The sequence below is a fragment of the Amphibalanus amphitrite genome, unplaced genomic scaffold, assembly GCF_019059575.1.
Source record: "Amphibalanus amphitrite isolate SeventyFive unplaced genomic scaffold, NRLGWU_Aamphi_draft 001083F_arrow, whole genome shotgun sequence".
Lineage (NCBI taxonomy): Eukaryota > Metazoa > Arthropoda > Thecostraca > Balanomorpha > Balanidae > Amphibalanus > Amphibalanus amphitrite.
In genome coordinates this window covers 35,038-57,610 of record NW_024882577.1, presented here as the reverse complement: position 1 = coordinate 57,610, position 22,573 = coordinate 35,038, and the positions used below count along the sequence as shown (strand labels likewise).

Genomic DNA, 22,573 nt, shown 5'->3' with positions numbered 1-22,573 from the left:
GGAGGTCGAACACGCTCAACGCCGTTCAGGAAAACGAGTGACTAACAGCGCTCGCCGGTCCGTCCTTTGAATGCGGATAAAGAACGCGCCACGACTGGGCGAATTTCGAGACTGGCCAAAAGCAATCACAGCCCGCTCCCAATATCCCGCTTGCTGCCCCTCCACCAGCACAGTAGGGTAGGGTGGGCAAAGGGCCCACCCTAACTTTTCGCCTTAGTATCTCCTTATCTTACAAATTTGAAGAACAACCAGGTAGCTGATCTGGTAGCTCATTACCTTAGCTTTCTTCAAATAACACATCAGAAACTTGTGGCATGCATAGTACCTATTTGAGATATGCCGTCCGATTTGAGAGGACTACAGATCGGGCGTTTGGCCCCACCCGTGGGGCATAACGCCCATATGAGCGGGGCATAACGCCTAGTCCTGAATGTCTTATAACAATTTTGATACTCTGACAAAATAATGTAGTATTCATCCATTCCTCATTTCATTAGACCTCAACTCGACAGATTGCATTATTAAAAACACCTTAAACACTGCTGTCGCCACCCCAGTCCTCATTCAACGCCTGTCACTGCCCTGGTGAGCAAAGATCAGATCTCGCGAATAAATCGTTCTAGACAATCCTAACCAGAAAATTGCATATTTTATAAGAATTCTGAGCAATAGAAACATATCCCGCCACTCACTTTGAGCCCAAAATGCTCGCAATAATCCGTGCTGTATAACTCCCATTGGCCCATGATGGGCGCTTTGCCCCACACCAAAGTGTTCGTATTACCCCAACAGCACATTCAAAACAAAATTTGCCAAAATTAAGCCTGTCACAATTGTGTTGCAAGCAAATAAATGCTCAAAGCATAGCTTAAATCTGCAGATTCAACATAACAAAATTTTATTGCCTTCTTCAATCTCTATCAGACAAAGTTTTGGCACTAAGAAAGCTTTTAATTTCTAGAAAACATCAGCAATATACCAATCTGTATTTTATATCCAGAAAACCCCACTTGTGGAACCAAAAAAGGGAGCAAAAGCAGATTCCTGCGTGTTCTTGAAAGTGGCTATCAAGGATTCTTTAAAAAGTCGAGTATTTCATAAATAAGAGGGGTGGGCGTTTTACCCGCCCTGAGCGCTTTGCCCCACTCTACCCTACACAATGACACATGTATCTGTACATTATCTCACTTGCATCGATATTACTTTTTGTGGTGGGTGCGTCTCAAGATTACTTTACTTATAGGTGCGTCTGTCTGTGGTCGAGGTCCCGACTTGGTGGTGCTTTGCGTGGACTACAGGCCAGACCGTTGCACCTAGCCCAGTGAAATTTGCACAACTTATAGATCAAGGATGCGCGACGGGCCTTTGAGGGGTCTGGGCTCGCTCGGATTGATAGGGAGCGCGTGGCGTGTGCTCAAAAAGTGAAAATTCGCGTCATAGACTTTACATGTATAAATCGGCGTGCGAAATCGGGCGAAAACGGCTATTTTTGGCCGACACGGGTCCGGTCCCGGTGCCATATCTCGGTAACCGGGCGCCAGAACGGCACGGGGACAGCAGCATCGTGTAGATAATTGAGCGGGCTGTCGAATAGTGTACGATGCAGAGGATGGCACGTGCCACGTGCACCCGTGAGGATACTTTTATTGGAAACATTGTGGTTTGTGACAGATTTTGGAATTTATTTTATTTTTAGGTGACCGTTAAACGGAGCGAGTTGGAACAACGCCTGTTGGCAAGAGAAATGTACCGCCTCTCATGGGAAAATTGTGAATAGCTAATTGATCGACGACAAGGTGGTACAATTCGATGGAGAAAATGGTGTTTGTCGATGATGTGCCACTTTATTAATTACACGGGTTTTGCTGCATGATTGAAACTGGTACCGTTAGAAAGAGCATTCAATTTTGTCTAAGATACACCCATCATTTTTGCATGACAAGCAACAATATTCTTTAAAATGTAAATGTTCCACACCATTACATTGTCATTTTTAGCGAAATTCATCGATGGCCCTCAAAAGACTCCACGCCAGTTTTCGAATCATTCTAAAGTAGAACGCATGATAATACGACACGGCCACCTCGATGCGATGTATCTTTTTTGTTTTATTACAAAATGCTTGGCCGTCAAAAGCAATCGAACGAAATGGATATCAACCAAATCGACACAGACCAACCCAATACCCACGGGTCAAAAATAACCCTTCTTCGCGTTGCGGAGCACGCGGGTCACCCTAGTTATATACTATTTCGCTTGCAAAGTGCCCTTTCCGATCAAAGCATGTGCCCTATGCCACCTTTGGGACGCAGTGAAAAATCCTTAAAATATGCCCTGCCAGTACAGAATAAATTATAAATACAAATATAAGTTTTTTGTGGAGGGAGACCGTTCTGGCTCATGGCTATCAGTTAAGTTGGATATAACTTATAAGAAAGAACTAATGTTGACCTTGAAAGAACAACGTGACAATTTGGGCTCAGCAAGTGCTAAAATCTCAAACCGATCTCCGGATCAGAGGCGGATCTAGCTCAGAGTTTTTTTTTGGGGGGGGGGGGCAAACCATAACAATTTATCGATTCTTTCCATGCATCGTCCATAGGTGTAATGTTAAAATTATGCCGTTTGGGGGGGGGCAAATGCCCATTTTGCCCCCCCCCCCCTGGATCCGCCACTGCTCCGGATGGCTCAAATAGAAATGAAGTATCACCTTCAGCTTCACTGGATTGTGTATTGACCTGCCCGGTCAATATGGACGGATCAAGTATCAAGCTACAAACCGCGGCGTCGAAGGTATATCAGTATAGGCACTTCTAATACACCAATTAGGTACTAACAACCATAGGCGGCGGAACGGGGAGGGCACCGGGGCACCGTGCCCCCCTTTGATTTTGGCATTTTAACATTAGCCCTATGGGCGTTGCATGGAAAGAATGGGACCAAAAGTCGGTAGTGCCCCCCCCCCCCTTAATTGAAGGTGTTCAGCCGCTACTAACAACCCAAGAGAAGCTCAGCATCTACCCAGGAAAATCTTCCCTAGAATCCGGCTGCGCCGGCTTTATACGCGTCCTATCCAGAGGGATCGCGGGTAATATTCAATGCATTGGCAATGCAAGCTTTTGTATATATTGAGTAGAAAAAACATCCAGCACATGGGTGGACGCGTTTCGTCAGAGACTTTTTCAACGCCCGAATATCGACAAAACAATACGAACACACAAGAACAAAGCTTTGTTCTTGTGTGTTCGTATTGTTTTGTCGATATTCGGGCGTTGAAAAAGTCTCTGACGAAACGCGTCCACCCATGTGCTGTATGTTTTTTCTACTCAATATAGGTATATCTAATTGTATATACCTACATCACTCAGCAAGCTTTTGTGTTGGCTGTCACAAATCAACACATCAACGGCCGCATTGTCAATGCATTGATTGATGTTTGTCTAGGACGGGTTCGCGAAATGGAATGATTAATCCGGAAATTGGTTGGGTTGAATTTTGGCTCAAAGATCCGCTGTCCGTATGAAGTCAGCTATAGCAAACCATCTCCACACAGATGCGCGTCCCTCTTAGCGGCTGAGCAGATAGAATGGCAGGGTCAACTGTGACAAACCAAGCCCAACAATTCCGTGGGCGCTCAACAGACAGAGGTCGATAAAATGCTTGGACTTGCTCCAACGAACATCTTAGTCCCATCACTGTCTCCAACTTAGCCCTCGCCTGGCGGGGGGGGGGGGGGGCAGCCTTCCTAAGTTTTTTTTTCGCGAATAGCGTAAAAGTTGGCGTCGTGTTGTAGCGCCGCAAAATTTGGCACAACGTCTGGGAATGAGCCTTTCGCTACCTATCCTGAAAATTAACTGCCATCCGCCGCGTCGGCACACCGGTATCTCCTCACATTCTCCCCATACGGCCTTGATTCCCCAACTCACACCATCACACTACTGCATACGGTGACCGGTCGCACGGTGGATCTGAATGTCTACGTTTTCGCGCTAAAGTCTGAAACAACTAACGATTATCATCAGCTTAGAGATGTTGAAATTTAGCATTTTAAAGCTTTTAATTTAAAAGTTTATATATGTGCTTTAACGCACTTGTCCTTATTGATTGAGAAAAGAGCGGACTTTTTATCGTATTACCTAATACGAAGTAACGCAATCGAAGTGTGATTTCGCTCCACTGTGCGTTTTCAGGCGCGCTCGATAAAACACCCAGGCCTGGAGAAAGTTGGAAGGGTGATTTTCTGATCCTCCTCACCACAAAATGACCCTAAGCGAAAAAATGCCCGCAGGGCGCCGCCAACGCGTGCCAGCGGCCCTGCTAGTAAGGGCGAAAATCAATGTATGTGTATGCGGAGCACACCCTTAGCGCTACGATGGCTCCTTGGAGACACCTGGAGAAACCTCTGCCGGCAGAAGGGTCAGGTCCCTCGCAGACGGCGCGGCACGGCGGGAGATCAGCGGGTGGCCTAGCCGGAAAGAGGATAAAAATAGCCGACTGGCCCGACCCAGCGAGGGGTGACCGAAGGGTGACCAGGAGTGAATTAGGGAACATACACGCGGTACCGAGCAGCCGATAACAGCACCGGACGATTAGTAAGTCATAAGTCAATGCTGTACTTTAGGCGTAAGGAAGCATCCATGTAGACGGGCGGACTGTCTCCAGCTCTTCCAAGTATTGCTAATATCTTGCTCCAACGAGCGTTGGCACGTTGGAAGTTTTATCGACCACTGTCAACAGACCAGACCCGGCCAGGAAGGTGGCTCCTTATACCGATGGTGACGATAGTCGTCGGGAGAGTTCCTTACCGAGTGCCTGCCTCGCCGCGGCGGCCCGACCATGACCCACCAACCGGTCACGTGACATCCGGCCGGCAGCCAATCGCATGGCGCCGCGCGGGGCGGCCGAACGCCTGGACGCATACTGTACCGCACGACCGGTCGTTACAGTGGAGCAGCATGACGAATACAAATGAGATAACGGGCTGAAGCGTAACAGCAAGGTCAGGATTTAACCCTGACGATTTTCCCCCTAATACGCACGGGGAAGCGGAAGTAAACGGATCATGCTGACTAACGCAAGTGATCATTTTCCTCAGGAAACGAAGAATGCATGTGTTGAGTCGAATAACATCGGTTTGATGAAGTATTTTTTGGTGGTTGCTGCTTTAGAAGCTCTATTTCTATGGTTAGGAGGGCCGCTGCATGATAGCAGCTTTATACTGCCTTAGGCAGCATAATAGTGCAAGCCTGCCTCCGATCGCAGCGCCACCTGTATTTTACATCTTGTGTTTGGGAAATCGTGGCCGGCGTTCGTGTCTGGGGTAGATAAATATTAAGATTGTTGTTGCTCGCATTAATTCGCGGAGGAACTGTAACTCGCAAGGTAAGGAATAAAAATGCAACACTAATGTGCTTTCAGTGTGTTGTTTCTGTCTGTATTTTCCGTTTTCATCGAACTCTTTCATTTCTGGCGCTTTACTTACATTTTATTTCGGCCTCTTATAACTGATTCTATGCTGCTTTCATGGAACTATCTGTTTTTCTTTTAAAAGTTTCATGTCTATTGCAATTGTCTGACTCTGGAAAATATGTTAATTTCTCTAGGCAGGGCAATAAGTTGTATATGACATGATTAATCCTAAATATCAGACATGTGCATGGATCCAAGAAAATGGATCTGGGATCTGATCCCACGGATCCTGATCTCAGATCCTACGGGATCATAGATCCAGCTCTGTAATTTATCAAGAGATCCGTAGGGATCACATATCCGAGTCTCATTTTTTGCTTGAGATCCAGTGAGATCATAGATCCTCACTTATTTTTTGTCAACACATAAATCCCAAAAAAGCACTTGTTTCAACTCACAAACGTTCTGTTTTAGTGATTTTATGTGATCGCACGTTATAATCCATAGTTTTGTGTGACTTATTGGCATAGAAATCCTTTAAAACAAGGTTCCACAATGTGGTGCCGTGCCTGGTGGGGTCCACTCAGATCATAAATCCATGTTCTTAATTTGTCGTCAGATCATATGAGATCATAGATCCAAGATGTATTTTTCACGCCGGATCCGGTGGGATCATAGATCCAAACATGTACTTTGCTTCGAGATCCACTGAGATCATAGATCCATCACTCGGATCCATGCACATGTCTGCTAAATATATTCCTTTGTTGATTGTGATTGTTACCTACCTAGTACCTACCTATTTATTTATTATTTCAAAATAAAATTTTGTATGAAAATGGCACTTAACTATTGCCTATGACTTATGGTACTATTGCCTCTGACTTATGATGTAGCCTAGGTGCTATATCAAAGTGAGGTGATGATTGAAACAGCAGTGAATGGTAGTGTCACATTGCAACTAGCTCAGTTGGGGAAACTACGAGGAGCCAAACAAAAATTGGATCAGCCAATCAACGGCTGGAGTGGGCAGGGCGATGACCATATATGGTCATAAAATCAGACAACTTCATCTTTTCAATGCATCCTAACATTCAAATGAAAAAATAAGGCATACCGTAAAATGGGGTGTTAAAGGAAATAGTTCACTTTTAACATGGGGTTTTGAACTGGAATAGCAGTTTCGTAGCTTGGGCTGAGACTAGCACAAATCAGGAGCTTTTACGGCTCAACGATCACCCTAGACGAAGATATTCCATTTCTCGTTCCGAAAAGAGTGCCTTGCAGAGGAATGCGTGCCTTGCACAGGAATGCAGCCACGTCATCGTCAGCCAATCAGCATGCTGCTTACAGCCAATGCAGTATGCGTAGGTTTGAACTACGCGATATGATTGGTCAACGCGCAATAAGCTTCCGCGTCAAACATTATTTTACATAGAATATAGTTCGTCCTATATTAAAATATAGAAAATAATTGTTTTTACAAAAAGGTTTTATTTTATTTCATGATCATTTTGAGCATAAACAATCATAAATCAATAGCAAAATACTAATTTCAGGAAAGTGAACTGTTTCCTTTAAGGGACAGTGGGGTGTTAAGGGACAGTTGCATGGGAAAAACTTTGAGTCATATTAACTTCCTAATTTGAGAAGGTTCAATAAAAACTTCAGTGTGGTAGTTGACACTGTTTTGCTATTGACCATAGGACAAAATGGTATGGTTTTTCATGCAAGTGATTTGGTTCAAAAATGGATTTGAAAATCATGCTACATTTTCACAAAATTGAAACATCTCCAAAACTCTGTGTGTACCACATAAACTAGTGTGTGTACAGGGAAAATGAATGCATAGGTGTATTGTCACATGTATTGCACATGTTTCCTGAAAAACTTGTGCAAATCCACCCATTCATTCATCATCCTCTTCCTCTTTTCCGGATACATGCATATTTTGAGGTGGATGTGGGGTGCTAAGGCACAGGGAAGAAAAAATATCTAAATATAATTTCATTAAGTTTTCTTTCGGTAGGCATGGAAAACACCAAATTCCACATAAAATGCTGGCAAGTTCATGCTTTTATCTCTAACACATCTTAAGTTATGGAACAAAACATCTCAACACTCTTTTACAATGATGGGTCAATGGAGACTGATGTAGGTAAATGTGGTGTCATCATAAAAAGACTAAAACAAAGAGGGCAGCATAATGACAAGTGACTAGCTTCAACATGGGTTTTTATTGATGACAGAAGATTACTTTTTGGTTCTGTTTACCTTATAATTAGCACATTTTCCACAAGCGTTAACTGCATTACACGTAATTGGCTAAAAAGGTCATTAGTGGTGAATGAACCTGACTTGTTTTGCGACAGAATATGCAAAACATTTCAATAAATAAATTGTGTGCCCTTCCACACCCCAATTGTGGGCATTTGATGACCATTTCTTGGAATAATATAGGTGTCCCTTAACACCCCACATTGAGGTGCTAAGGGACAGTGATGAAAAATAATAAAAAATAATATGCAGGTATAAATCTTAAAAACTTTAATGTGGCAGGCATGTAAAGCACCAAATTCCACATAAAATGCTGACAATTTGATGCTTCTATCTCCAACCCTTCTTGAGTTATATAACAAAACACCTCAAAACTGTCCCTTAACACCCCATTTTACGGTAATGTTTTTAACCACACAAGGCCTACACTCTCTCGGTGCACAATTAACTGGCGGCTCTAAATTGCAGAGTTACAACACATTACACAAGGTCAAACAGTGATTGGCAAATATGGCGATTGAAACAGACGCGCCAAAAAAATAAGCAGTACCGTGGCTTAAAAATGTCATTATTTTTATTATTTTGTTTATGGTTTTTCTAATTATGGTTGAGTTATTATTTTGAAATTAAAATCTTTGTTTATTGTAATCAAATAAAATCTTTTAACAATTTTCTTTCAAAACACCAATCCATTTATTGAATGGCCAGCTGATTGTGACGCCCAGAACCTGCAGAAAAGCCATTTTCCTATCGCCATTTTCGAGTCAATTCGCCAAATTTAATCAAATCACGCTAGTTCCTAGTGGAAAATGGAAGCCTTTTCTCTCCGATAAGTGGACGCGATACCGCAAGTACCGGCTTGTTATACCGTTTTTCACCTTTAGTAGCGAGGGCTGCATATGTGTCGATACATGATCATCAAAAGTTCATTTATTGACCAATCATTTTTTTTTCGCCTCGTAGTTCCCCAACTGAGCTGATTCGTTGAGCCAATACAAATCAATGTCATGCTATCGATAAAAACATGTTTCAAAGCACTTTTGCACTGCTGTTTTCAGATGTTCCGTTGTGTTGAGGCGCTGCACAGATCTCCTCATGCTGCATCAAACATCCTTACTGGTCTTAGGCATGCAGCTAAAAATGGATCCAGTGAGTATTCCTTTAATGGTACAGTCGTGTACAGGTTGATGGTCCCCTACTCTTTATCCACCGGGTTCCTATGGCTCAGCATTGGCAGCAGCCGCCTGGTACCGGTAGGCTGTGCCGCATGACCCGAGAGTGAAGCGGCACAGCCTACCCACACTGTATGACACCGGCTCGGGTCGCCTGGTAGAGCGATTTGACCGGACGCTGCGTTACACTGGCTGTGGGGGAGGGTAAGGGTCAGGCCTGTCGATTTGGCTCGGCTCGGTGAATGAGGCGGGCTGGAGTGTGGTGTGGGCGAGGGTGATGTGGGGAGGGAGTGAGCGGACCTGGGGCTGGGTGTGTGTGGTCACTTGTCGCATAGAACAAATCGTAATCCACCCTCCAAAAATTCGCTCTAGATATATTCACAAAACCCAGGGGGGTTCACACATCCATCTCCCAAGTGGGGTGCGGAAGGACAGGTAAGGGTCCATACGATCTCCTCATGAATTGCAGCAGCAAAGAAAGAAAACAAGTCGGTCACCAAATAATCTTTTTGAAAAGTGGACTAATCGCAAAGCCTCCCACACAGAAATAAACACCCAGCACGCGAAGCGTTTCGAACCGGGCCTCTCACTACCGGTCAGTTTGATAGTCTAGCACTCCTACGCTGAGCTACACCGGATCGCGGATTGGGCCAGGGCAAAGTCCGGGGCCGGGCGGGCGGCGGGGCCGGGCGGTCGGCAGCAAAGTCAATGAATGTTTTTGTGGTTTCGGGTGCCGGTCGCTCTAGCTTGGTGGAATGATGATGGATCATTGGCAAAACTTTCAACGTGGAGTCCCGGTTCGAGCCTCATCGGGGCTCCGGCTACTTTTCCGAGTTAGGATCTTGCTTGATTTTAGTGGTTGCGAGCCATTTATACGCTTTTATACCTACATGTCGATTGTCGATTGATTGATTGATTGATTCATTCGTTCATTTGATACATGTCGACATTTAGCATACGAATTGACATCCAGGGTCAATCTACCATTTTCATAAACGTAGGGGAGAGTGGGGCAAAGCGGCCACCCGGGGCAAAGCGGCCATCCATCGTTTTAGCCCTCCACAGCTGGCGTCAGTTCCAATTTATGATTTCCAATTATACTTCTCTTTGCGGTCGTTCGAATGAGCCAGACCGGGGTTTCAGGCCCATCGCCATTGTTCTGTGAAACACGGAAAAGCATTTCTTGCCAGGTTACCAATTATGTTTACAATTTTTAAATGTTATTTTATTCCATAACCGTTTGGAATTTTTATAAGCGTTTTTGTCCATGCATTGCGTGGTTATCGTACATGCCTTCTACCAATTTTAATGCTTTTTACCCCACTAATAGCTGAGCTGGAATATTTTTGTCTCGGACGGTAGCGCGGGGCAAAGCGGCCGGGGCAAAGTGGCCAGCCCCCAATTGGCCATAAGTTGTTTCCATCTGGATAAAAACATTATTTATATTCAAATGTGTCGTCATGCATTCATCTTGGCCACTTTTCGGTTACATGAGTTACCAAATTATGCAATTAAATGTTTTTCCAAGAAAATTATTTCTTTGTTTAGCAATAGGTGGGAAGATAACAAAGTAAACATCCATCTTCCCTTAAACCTTGTCACCATCAAATACCCTAGTCGTGCATGAGGCAACTATTCTGTTTCTCATATCGGGACTTGAGAAGTCGCCAGTGGCCGCTTTGCCTCAGGGATGGGGCAAAGTGGCCAATATGCTATAGGTTTAAAGTTTTGTCAATATCTCCCATATGTGAACGCCTTTGGAAATGAAACGCAGTTGGAATAAAAGACAATTTAATAGGGATCACATTGGTATAGAAAGAATCTTTCCAAGTTTAAAAATCAAGCGTCGGCATCGTTAGAAACGTTAGGGTGGCCGCTTTGCCCCACTCTCCCCTATTACCTAAATATCATGCATATATGTGGAACAAGACCCATGGTTGCCTCGATACCGTGCCAAATCACGTTTTGCACAACATGCGCAAGTAAAGTAAATTATATTCGCTGGGTCTTCCGTGCATTGTGCTTAGCAAAAACAGGAATGCAATTGTTAAGCGACGCAAAATGTGCAATGCAGCAAGTGACCACACACACCCGCCCAGCCCCCATGGTCCACCAACACGCCCCACACCACTCGCCAGCCCACGCCAACCACCGCACCGTGGGGACTTTTGCGATCCTAGCACGACATAAGGGGCAAATACGAATATTTTGATTTACACTTTATTTATGTTCTTTCTACGCAGAACTGTCCAGTGTATCCGAATCCGACCTTCAATCGCTTTAAAAATGATGACTTATACATCAAAATACGTCACAAAGTGAAGGGTTGAGCTCACTAGCACCGTGCTCCTAGGATAAGGTGAAAAATAACATGACAACGGAACGCCTGCTCACTCGTTTAATCAAGCACCAATTCGATGTTGCGACATGTTTTCATAATCTGTATTTAATGAGGAATACGAGCATATGCATAAAAAGTTCGAAAAATAATCCAAAGGTATGATTTTTGAATGAAATACAAAAAATGTTAATATGCCACTCGTCTCGGAGATTTGACTCGGCAAATCATAGGCTTACAAAGTGAGTTACGCGGTGTTACGTGTGGAAACACATATCAAAATATTCTCCCATAAATTCTGCATTGGAATCAACTCTTATCTTTTGCCCGATTTTGCCCAAACAGCTACTACGAGACATCAAAGCAGAAGATGTCGCGTGGCTTCCAGCGCTCCGCCGCGCTGCCCGGCGCCGCGGCGGTCAGCTGACTGCGGTGTACCGCCGCAGGGGTTACGTGTGGAAACACATATCAAAATATTCTCCTATTAATTCTGCATTGGAATCAACTCTTATCTTTTGCCCAATTTTGCCCAAACAGCTACTACGAGACATCAAAGCAGAAGATGTCGCGTGGCTTCCAGCGCTCCGCCGCGCTGCCCGGCGCCGCGGCGATCAGCTGACTGCGGCGTACCGCCGCAGGAGTAATGTCGTGCTAGCAGGGGCAAAGTCCCCACAGTGCACCGACACGAGCCCCTCCCCCCGCGCTGGTCTGACGCAACAGCTGGTCTACAAAGCGCTCCACCCGGCGACCCGAGCCGATGTCAAACGGCGTGGGTAGACTGTGCCGCTTCACTCTCGGGTCATGCGGCACAGCCTACCGGTACCAGGCGGCTGCTGCCAATGCTGAGCCATAGGAACCCGGTGGATAAAGAGTAGCGGACCATCAACCTGTACACGACTGTATGAGGAAGTGGACTGCTGAGGGGGTTGGTATTAAAACACCTCATTGTATGTTGGCAGTGCTGTTTGCTCTCTGTTTGACAGAGCAGATCTACGTTTGGTATCGCTGTAATTGGTTATATGTGCAATTGGTGAATTTAAGTAAGTACCTACTTGTCTTACCATGAGGCTAATTCTGAGACATGTTATGCTTTTTTTGCATATCTCAATCCTCCAACATCTCAGACCTACGTTGTGTCTACAACCATCTTCAGTAAACCACTTGTGAACCACAGTAAACCACAACCACTTGTGAAGTCACCTGCACTAGCAATTTTTTATGCTAAGAAGATGGGTTGATAAGTGATTGATAACGATCAGATTTAATGCAATTTCTTACCAGACATGACCATTTGAACAGTTAAGCTGAGAGACTTGCTGTGCTCAGATTTCAGATTTCAGATTTATTTGGCGAAAGATCCACATTAACACACATGGTTTTTCACAATCGCACGTCAGCAATTCAAACGTTAAAAAACAGGAAGAGGTCGGCCAAAGCCAAAGTGGCCACACGGATGCACGTGACGATGTTTAAACACTCCTTATATTAAAAATATGCTGCTTTAGCTGGTGTTTGAATGACACACCTGGCTCGGTAACTGGGAGCTGGTTGAAAGCTTGCACAGCCCCATAGCACAGCCTGCGTCGTCCTGCTTCAGTTCGGATGCGTGGGAGAGCAAGTTCAGAGGCGCGTCGCGTATTATGAGCGTGTCTCTGTCTCGCCGTCTGACCGAGCGTGTCGGCTATTTCCTCGGGCTGACCACTGACAAGAACGCTGCGCAAACTACACACGCGGCAGTACATCGCCATCTCAGATGCAGTGAACCACCCCATATCGTGGAATACATCGGAGATATGGTCCCGTTTTCGTTTCCCGGACACTACACGTGCACAGAAGTTCAGAATCTTCTGAACGCGGTGTAACTGGGTCTGGCCACAAGTCCCGTACACTGACATGCAATATCTCACGATTGATATAACAAGAGCTTGAACTATTGGCTTCAGCGCACGCCTTGGGATCACATGTCTCGCATGGCTCAGCGCAACGAGGACGCCGTTGCATTTACGTGTCATCTCGTCAATATGTGACTGGTAGGTCAGGTGTCTGTCGATGATGACGCCGAGGTTTTTCACTACTCTGCTGTCGTTTACAGCCGCTCCACAGAATTTCAGCTGAACGGCGGGCATATGTCGCAGCATAGCCGGCGTTCCAATCACGATCATCTGTGTTTTAGTCGCGTTCAACTTCATTCCATGAGAACAGTACCAGTGATATAAAGAGTCCAGTGCCTGCTCCATCGTCTCTACCATGCTATGAATGTCCTGCTTCTTACCCGTTACCAGGAGTTGTGTGTCGTCGGCGAACTGCACAACGGTCACGGATTCAGGTACGTACAGACTGAGGTCATTTGTGTACAGCGTGTACAATGCACAACTGAGCGACCCGCCCTGGTACACACCGATACTGTTTGGCTTTGTCTGTGAGAAACACACGCTTCCGTCACTGCGGCGTACCTGCACTTGTTGCGTATGGCCTGACAGATAGTTCGCAAACCATTTCGGGTTCACACCGTACAGCGCTAGTTTCTCGAGCAGCTTGTCGTGCGGCACAACGTCAAAAGCCTTAGATAAATCGATTAGCACAAGTAACGACACCTCTCCGCTATCCATCGCCCGCAGAACCTTGTCAGTGACGACGTGCAGGGCAGTGTCAGTCGAGTAGCCTCTCCGGTACCCGTGCTGAGTACTAGACAGCAGGTGGCTATTCTCGAGGTAGGTGACCAGCTGTCGTTGCACTACACGCTCGACTATTTTCATCGCTGCAGGCAATATGGAAATCGGTCGCGTGTTCGATGGCTCACTGCTGACTTTGCCTTTGGGTATAGGTGTCACCAGCGCATGTTTCCATTCAGCTGGTATGTCGCCGGTAGTCAGGCACGAGTTGGTTATATTCAGTAGAGCATGTCCTAGTCCTTCGAAAAAATTCTGCATCATATGAACACTGATGCCGTCGGTACCAGTGGACGTGGAGCTCTTCATGCTAGCAAGGGTCGCGAAGAGCGTGTCCATGTCGATGGCGTGTACACAGAAGTAGCTGGTTGAGATACGCGGCAGCCTCACCGGCACTGGGTTGGCCGGGGTAGGAACGCTGGCCGCTGTAGTCCGTCCTACCGATACATAATAATTGTTGAGAGCGTCAGGAGTAGCGTTGGGTATCGACGAATGTTTGCTTTTAGCACCAATGAGCGGCCGCAACACTCGCCACAGGTCGTGCGGCCGAGCCTGAGCGAGCTGCCTCTGAAAGTGTGCCTTACAATCCTTACGGATCGCCGCGCGGCACTGCCTGTTGACGTCCTTGTACTCTGGCAGGTCGTTACGCAGCGCCACCTGGCGACGGTCAATAAGCCGCTTGGTGTCGGCGCTGATTGGCGTACTCCTGATCTGACGCTGCTGTACTCGTCGGAGAGGGGCCACTTCGTCCAGCATCGGTAGAAAAATATCCAGAAACGTCCGCCACTTCTCTGCTGTGGTCTGGCCATGGATGAGAGGGGTCCAGTCCGCGTAGAAAAGACGTTGGTTGAACGCGTCGTTATCTACTCTCACTAGGTTGCGGCGATGAGAGACTGGGCCAGGTCTGTTAATAGGCCGACGGCTGGGTCGCAACACTATGCGAGTAAAGTCGTGCGGGGTGCCGTAGTGGCACCTAGTGACTCCAGTGCGCTGAACGAGATCAGGACACGCGACAGCGACAACATCGAGCAGACTGGCAGCGGGCCTGTACGTGGGGTGAGTCCGGTTACACAAATGTAGCCCATAAGAAGATAACATTCTCTGAAGCTTATGACCTGGACTAGCAGTGTCACATTTCAATATGCAACAGTTCAAATCACCGGTTAGAATAATTTTAGCGTTCGGGTAAGACGTAATCATATGCTGTAGCTGCCCTTCAAGATCGTCCAGGTCGGCCGTCAGCTGTCGGGATGTGTTCTGCGGCACGCGATATGCTGATGCTATAAGGAATGTCAGTCGTTTGTTAGCGTGCACAGCGATCCACAAGATCTCGAGGTTAGAGTCTGCGATTCCGGTGATTGGTGCACTAATCACCTCATGACTATATTTATCACGTATCAGGACTGCTCGTTACTGAGACACCGCATCTGCCTGGTCCTAGGAACAGGACGACGCTATTACAAACAGGAGCCGTACAAGCCGATAACGATGAACGATCTGCCGGTGCCGCGCGGATCCTGGCAGCAGCACTATGCCAACAAGCAGAAAAACTACAACCTCACCCTGGCCGGTGGTCTGGCCTTCTTCGGCGTGACGGCGTTTGTGGTGAGTAGCGCGCGAGGTCTTGAGCGGGGGACTGTAACCGAAGGCGGCTGGAGTTTGGGCGTCATAAAATTACAGGGACTCTAGGAGACGCTGAAATGCACAGGAAAGTTGTGACAAATGACTAATTATCTAAATCAATCTAAACTGATTAATCTGCGTACCATCAATATGCTGAGAAATGAAGAGGTCAGTGGTAGGTCGGCGTGCACATTGCAGTGACGATTTTGTAGTGAACTTTCGTCCTATCTAATTTATGTAATGTGTGATCAATATTAATGTTGCCTCATCTCAGTTTTTCAGCCATTGTTTGCTCATTGGATAAAAGCAGAATTGCTAGTCTTTCATAGACTGGGCACCTTTTGTAGGCCGTCTTTTTATCGTTTGTGTCACTCTTCTGTCGCTATCCAGCAGACCGCGGCGGGGATTGACATCACCATATCTTGTTTATCCGCCAGGCATATGAGAGCGGCCTCATTGTGCTCAACACCACACCAGACCTGAAGAAGATGAACCTGCGCACCGGCGTACCTGAGTCTGACGGCTCTGCCCCGGCCCCGACTGAGGAGGCCCCCGCACCTTCCCCTGCTCCTGCCAAGGAGACCCCGGCCCCTACCCCGGCCCCTACCCCTGCCGCGGCGCCGGCTGGAGAGACGCCCGCCTCGGCCGAGGAGGCTGCGCCACTGCCTGAAGTGCCCGCCCATGTGCCCTACCTGCTGGTGGGCGGTGGCACTGCATCGTTCGCTGCTTTCCGGGCCATCAAAGCCAAAGACGCCAAAGCTAAGGTGTGTTCCGCAGATCGAATCCGATGATATTGTAACATTTTTGTTTGTGAAAGCATCCATCAACTTGTCATTTTCAGTACTTTCTTATTTCGTTGCTATTTTGCTATTGCATTTGTGCTTTCCATTTAATCATTCTGCTTTTTTATGCCAGGTTCTTGTGGTCACTGAGGAGAACTACAACCCGTACATGAGGCCGCCTCTCTCCAAAGAACTCTGGTTCTCTGAGGACGCCGACACACCCAAGACGCTTAAGTTCAAACAGTGGAACGGCAAGGACAGGAGGTAATTTCGATACTGTTTTGGACTTTTTTATTTTCACCTCATAGGTGCTGCGTCTCGCTCTTTCCGTATTCCTTTCTCCTCTACATCACTGATTCCCGCCCCCCCTCTCTCTCTCTCTCTCTCTCTCTCTCTCTCTCTCTCTCTCTCTCTCTCTCTCTCTCCCTCTCTCCCTTCTCTTTTTCTTTGCACCCCGTGTCCCCGTCTGAGTCATGCTCTCCAGTTTCATTCAGCCGCACGCACTTAATCACTTCCGTTTCCGCTCGCAGCATCTTCTTCGAGCCGTCTGAGTTCTACTGCAGTCCTGCCGACCTCGCTATCCGAGAGAACGGTGGCGTGGCCGTCATGGCCGGCAGGCGCGTGGTCAAGCTGGACGTGACCAAGCGACGCGCCTACCTGGACGATGGCACAGAGATCACCTACGACAAGTGTCTGCTGGCAACAGGTACGTGAGAGTGGATGGTAAAATATGGGCGGAGGGAGGTGGAGGGAGGGGAAGGGACGCTGCTGCGGTGTTTGGTCGACTGCTAGTTATACGAATGGCTAACGTCTCGCCATAGTATCCATCTCAGCGCTAGCACGTCTCGGACGACAAATACGCCACAGCGATAGATACGCCCTCTGTGAGATCCGAGTAGCTAATCTCCGATGTCGAAACTCGAAACTAATGCTGACTTTGGCACCGACTCTGAATAATGCTTAACTCAAACTTGCTGACTGAATGCCACTGCCACGTTGGCAGATTCTGGCAGTGGTGCAGAGTCCGATGCTGACTCTGACTTAGCTGACTCTGACTCTGACTGTAACGGGCTGAGTTCTGTCGTAGTGATTACTGATAATGACGTCCCCTCTCCCGCTGCGCCAGGCGGCCAGCCGCGCTCAATGCCCGCGCTGGAGCCGGTCAAGGACAAGGTGACGCTATTCCGTACCATTGACGACTACCGCCGGCTGGACGAGGTTGTCAACAACGCCAAGTCGCTGGTCATCATCGGAGGTGGTTTCCTGGGCAGCGAACTGGCCTGCGCGCTCGGCAGGAAAGGTATGGTGGATGTGACGTGCGGGGTGCGGTGGGTCGGATGAACAAGGGAGGGGATCTGCGAACTAATTTGGACTCAGTTTTATGAAGTTACTGTGATCGAGGTCAATCTAAAGGGACATCAAGGCATATCCAGCGACGTTTTGTTATCCTTTTAGTGTATGTGTGTGTGTGTGTTTTTTTTTTGCGCTCTCAGGCTACTTTTAGCTATTCAGACTTATTTGTGGGTGGTCTCAATTGTTCAGACTGAGGACGCATTTGATAATTCTTGGAATGAAACCTCCTCTCATGGGTGTATTGACTATCCCGCCATCCCTTCCCCACAGGCAAGCAGACTGGCATGAGCGTCACCCAGTCGTTCCCGGAGCCGGGTAACATGGGCCGCGTGCTGCCGGAGTACCTGAGTAACTGGACCACGCGGAAGGTGGCGGCAGAGGGCGTCCAGGTGCTGACCGGTACCTCGGTACAGAGCGCCGAGCGGGACGGAGACCAGGTGGTGCTCACGCTCAACGACGGAAAGAAGGTGAGAGGAAGAGGGAGAAGGGAAGAGGATTTGTGGGGAGATGTGAGGAGCCTAGCACGAAGATACGTGCCGCGGTCATGGATTTGGGGTTTCAAGAGTGTTGAGCTGGAATTGGAAATGGAAATGGAATTTCAAGATTTTTGAGCTGGAATGATTCATGATTACCCTGTCAAATGTGTGTATTCAGGTTTATCTGAGAGCCGACAAACTCGTTGATCGTGATATATTCCTACGAGTTGTGTGATGTATCTGTCTCCCGTGTGACGCCCGGCCGTCTTCCTCTGCAGCTGTCCGCCGACCACGTGGTGGTGTCGGTGGGTCTGGAGCCGCGCACGGAACTGGCGGCTACCTCCGGCCTGGAAGTGGACGACAAACACGGCGGGTACCGGGTCAACGCCGAGCTCGAGGCCCGCTCCAACCTCTGGGTGGTGAGTAGTTATAGTGTGGGCTGTACGGAAAGCAATACTTACTCAAGGAAGCTATGCTGTATGAGGTAGCTTGGAGTGGCCTGTTGTCATTAAATGAGACAATGTTTGGCAATTACAGACGCGTATGTACGATATCATGACCCGCAGCGCTCACTGGTTGCGAGTAGCATTGCTCGTTTGTCATTAAGTGCCTCTGTGAAAACAATGTGCGAACTTCAGCTGCAGTTATTGTAAGCATTCCATGGCTGGCATGCCTTCGACTAGAACAGCACTGCCACCTACGTTGGCTCTCTGATGTTGTCTAGCGAAGGTTCTGCCCTCTACGCAGCCAAGTTAAATATCTTGAAGTCCCACATTGGTCATCTTTAAAATCCTGTCTTCACTCTTTTCTACCCCATTCCCTTCCCTACAGTATCCCCTCCTGCCCTACTATCATCGCTCTCCTGTCTCTAACACCCTACCTCGCCCCGGCAGGCGGGCGACGCGGCGTGCTTCTTTGACGTTCAGCTGGGTCGGCGGCGGGTGGAGCACCACGACCATGCTGTGGTATCCGGACGGCTGGCCGGCGAGAACATGACCGGAGCAGGTAACGGAAGGGGCGGACCCAGGGGAGGGGAAGAGACGGTGGAAGGATGCTTAACTAGAGTAGGTTAAGGAAATTGTAGCTAAGTGTTGAGTGATGTTTGAGTGCCGAAAGAGATTGACTCTGAGGAATGGAGGAATTCCAAGCCAAAGCAGTAAATCGGATTCAACATTTACACCTATACAAGCCTTTCTGCTACGGTTATATTCGGGTTTCACTCCTCCCACTTCAATTCATTCAATTGACCTTTTGAGTCCAGGGCTGCGGAGTCGATGGATTTTCGGCGACTCCGACTCCGACTCCGACTCCGGCTTTCAAAAACCAGCTCCGACTCCGACTCCGACTCCGGGCAGAATTGTCGACTCCGACCGACTCCAACTCCCGACTCCGACTCCGCAGACCTAGCAGGGTTGCGGAGTCGACAGATTTTCGGCGACTCCGACTCCGACTCCGGCTCGGGTTTCTAAAATCGACTCCGACTCCGACTCCGACTCCGGTCACAACTGTCGACTCCGACCGACTCCGACTCCGACTCCGACTCCGACTCCGCAGCCCTGCTTTTGACCGTTCATTTCATCTGACTCTTTGTTACTCCCCTTTCAGGGAAGCCGTACTGGCACCAGTCCATGTTCTGGTCGGATCTCGGCCCTGACGTAGGTTACGAGGCGATCGGTATCGTCGACGCGACGCTGCCGACGGTGGGCGTGTTCGCCAAGGCGACGGCCAAGGACACACCCCAGGCGGTGGTCGAGGCCACGGGCGAGGGCGTCCGCTCCGAAACGGAACAGGTGAGAACCGAGCGGGGAAGTAGGATCGTAGAACAATTTAAAATGCGGGGAGGAGGGCGAATTCGATCAGTATTGCTGTATACGACAGTCATGGGCGAGGTGTTGGTGGCTGTGTGATATGGACTTTGTTTATTTTGTTTGGTGTGGAATGTGTATCGCTAGTCTGAGCTGTTATAACGATTGAATAGTGATGTCTGTAGTGACTTAATGTTTTTCTCTGAGGTGTTTAGGTGTAATGGCCGCCATAACGGTAGCTATGCCAAAAGTATCGTTTTACGCTGTCTCGAGGTCAAAATGATTATTTTGGCGCCCGAAATGATGGTTTAGAGCCCCGGTTAATATCTAACGGATGCGCTATGCCATAAGTCGCTACCCACAGCTGTAGTCCGTGACCCTGCCTTCCCAGCCCGTGTCCACTGTCCATGCCGTGACCTGTAGTCTCACCCACCCTCTGACCCCGTCTATCCGTGCCAGGCTGCGGAATCGCTGCCACAGTCAGCCCCGTCCGAGCTCCGGCCGCCCCAGGAGGGCGAGGAGTACGGCAAGGGAGTCGTCTTCTACACTCGCAACGACACCATCGTCGGCCTCGTGCTCTGGAACGTCTTCAACAAGATGCCCATCGCCAGGAAGGTGAGAAAGGACATAAACAGACGAGTGGTGCCGTGGTTCTTGTTTGAATCGTTCATATCCCTTTTCCGATGTATTCTTACGAATAATTGTGTTGACATGCACGCATACACTCCCAAGTTGATCTACCTCGACTTGGATGATTGTGGATAATACCGAGCTACACATCAATGAAATCATTCGTAATGTTTCATCGTTACAAAAATCACTCGCCTCGTCTCCTCTTCCGAACATTTTTTTTTTTCTGTCTACATGCCAGTGTCCCCCGTAAGTCTTCAGTAGAGACTGACGCGACGACCCTTTCCCGCAGATCATCAAGGAGGGTCGCAAGTCTGAAGAGATCAGCGAGCTGTCGAAGCTGTTCAGTCTACACGACAGCGAGTGACCGCTCACCGTGGCAGATAAGTGCCCACCTAGCCGAGTTTGAGCTGCCCTGTGTTAGTGGGGTGGCCTGAAGAGGGAGGTCAGCGAGTCAGTGACTGTTTGCTGACCTATGGGAAGGCGAGGCAGTCCGATAGTGCCATTGGGTCGGCGATGGAAGGGACTGCCGTCCATGTGCCCGGCAGTGGTGCTGCCAGAAAATGATACAAAACAGCTAAACCGTGGAATAATTGAAAAGCGAAGAAAACGTTGACATGCTCCCAAAGGACCGGATGAAGTTAATTTTTTTTTAAAAACTATTTTATTGGTCCCTTTTCTTTTGGCTCAGTTACTGTTATCCAGTCATATCTTTTTAATCCCTCCTTTGGCTATTGAAGGTAAAACTTCATTTTGAGTGGTGGGCCATACCACCGCACAGCCATGGCAATATACACACCCACTATGTTACACCATGGCACTTCGGAAGCGCCTTTATGGCTATAGGATGCAATAGAGAGCTGACTAGTGTAATTTTCGGCCGAGCCGGTGTCGCCAGTGGTGCGAGCCGGGCCAGATGCAGAGCAAGCTTGTTACGTGTTGATCAGGGTTAGGCCGCTGCCTCTTTCTAGGCCGGGCCTCCACTGAGATCGAGGGATTCTGTGCTTTATGCTGATGTGTGAGCGTGGACGGTGAGCGGTACAAAACCGGTGATTTTATAATGTTTTGTCGCCGCTGCTGGGCGTCTGTGCTGTAGTGATCCTCAAGAGATAGACCTCGAATCGGTGTCAAAGGGCGCAGGGCCGTGCGGGTGTTGCCTAAACGCTCGTACGGTTTCTGTCGCCCACCTGATTGCAGTGTATCTCTATTACACGTGATATGTGTTACATATGGAGTGTAGGAAAAATAATACAATTTGTACACGTTATAATTCCGCTGCGTATGAAATCGCCAATCATGGAATAATTTTTTGGAGCCACAAATGGCGCACCAGTTGAAAGGGTAGAGTATATGGTCTACCAAAGCGAGCTATGGTGGGCTGGTGGACTTTGAATTGGTCTTGTTTCTTTTTGGTTTGTTCAACGTGATGGTGGTGAGCTGACTAAGCTCATAGCATGTTGCTGGCGCCCTCTGTCCGGCGAAGTGTCTAAGCGCTAGTGCCCTTACGTGGCGCTGTAGGGGTGCGTGATTAAGGTCCCTGTTTCGGTAATGGTTATTATCTGTATACCATCCTTACGTTACAGCTTCTTCCGTAAGGCTTTGGGCTTGACAAGGGCGCTGCAGACGTTCAGTCTTGGATTCGGGATATTGATGCAATCTGACACTCATTTGAGGTTTCACCTTCATTTATTTAATAGTTTGCCGATTTGGTGATTATTTCCCAGAAGTTCCGTTCTCTCATCGTCGTCTAGTCTTGGAAGTGGCCTTAACCGCAATACGGCACGGATGCAGCGCTCATTATATTGGGCTCGAATATTGCTTAATGGGTGAAAAATGTCTATCCATGAAAACCTATCTAACTGCAGCGCAGGATGCCCTTTATAAATCGCTCATTAGATATATACGTGCACCGTAATTGGCAACAATATTTAAAGTAACAGTAGATTTGCGCGGAAACAATTACCGATTCTTGTGCCGCTCAAATGTCTTAGGAACGGTGGGAAAGCAAACAATGAGACGACTGAAGTTATAAAATTCAC

General features: G+C 47.9%; 1 protein-coding gene across 1 annotated transcript; it reads left to right on the top strand.

Moving 5' to 3' along the window:
• Positions 1–4,970: 4,970 nt before the first annotated feature.
• LOC122369912 (apoptosis-inducing factor 1, mitochondrial-like) lies at positions 4,971–21,805 on the top strand. The gene is made up of 13 exons (XM_043345057.1): positions 4,971–5,382; positions 8,745–8,835; positions 15,307–15,470; positions 15,926–16,252; positions 16,404–16,534; positions 16,801–16,976; positions 17,397–17,570; positions 17,894–18,090; positions 18,378–18,518; positions 18,993–19,104; positions 19,705–19,889; positions 20,364–20,519; positions 20,827–21,805. Exons 2-13 carry the CDS (start codon positions 8,745–8,747, stop codon positions 20,899–20,901), a joined length of 1,929 nt encoding a protein of 642 aa, XP_043200992.1. The 5' UTR covers positions 4,971–5,382; the 3' UTR covers positions 20,902–21,805.
• Positions 21,806–22,573: the final 768 nt, after the last annotated feature.

Excerpts from the sequence above, each read along its gene's own strand:
- LOC122369912 (XM_043345057.1), top strand. The coding sequence starts at position 8,745 with ATGTTCCGTTGTGTTGAGGCGCTGCACAGATCTCCTCATGCTGCATCA. Across the intron at positions 15,471-15,925 it reads TCGGCGTGACGGCGTTTGTG|GCATATGAGAGCGGCCTCAT; the intron begins GTGAGTAGCGCG and ends TTTATCCGCCAG. Across the intron at positions 16,253-16,403 it reads CCAAAGACGCCAAAGCTAAG|GTTCTTGTGGTCACTGAGGA; the intron begins GTGTGTTCCGCA and ends TTTTTATGCCAG.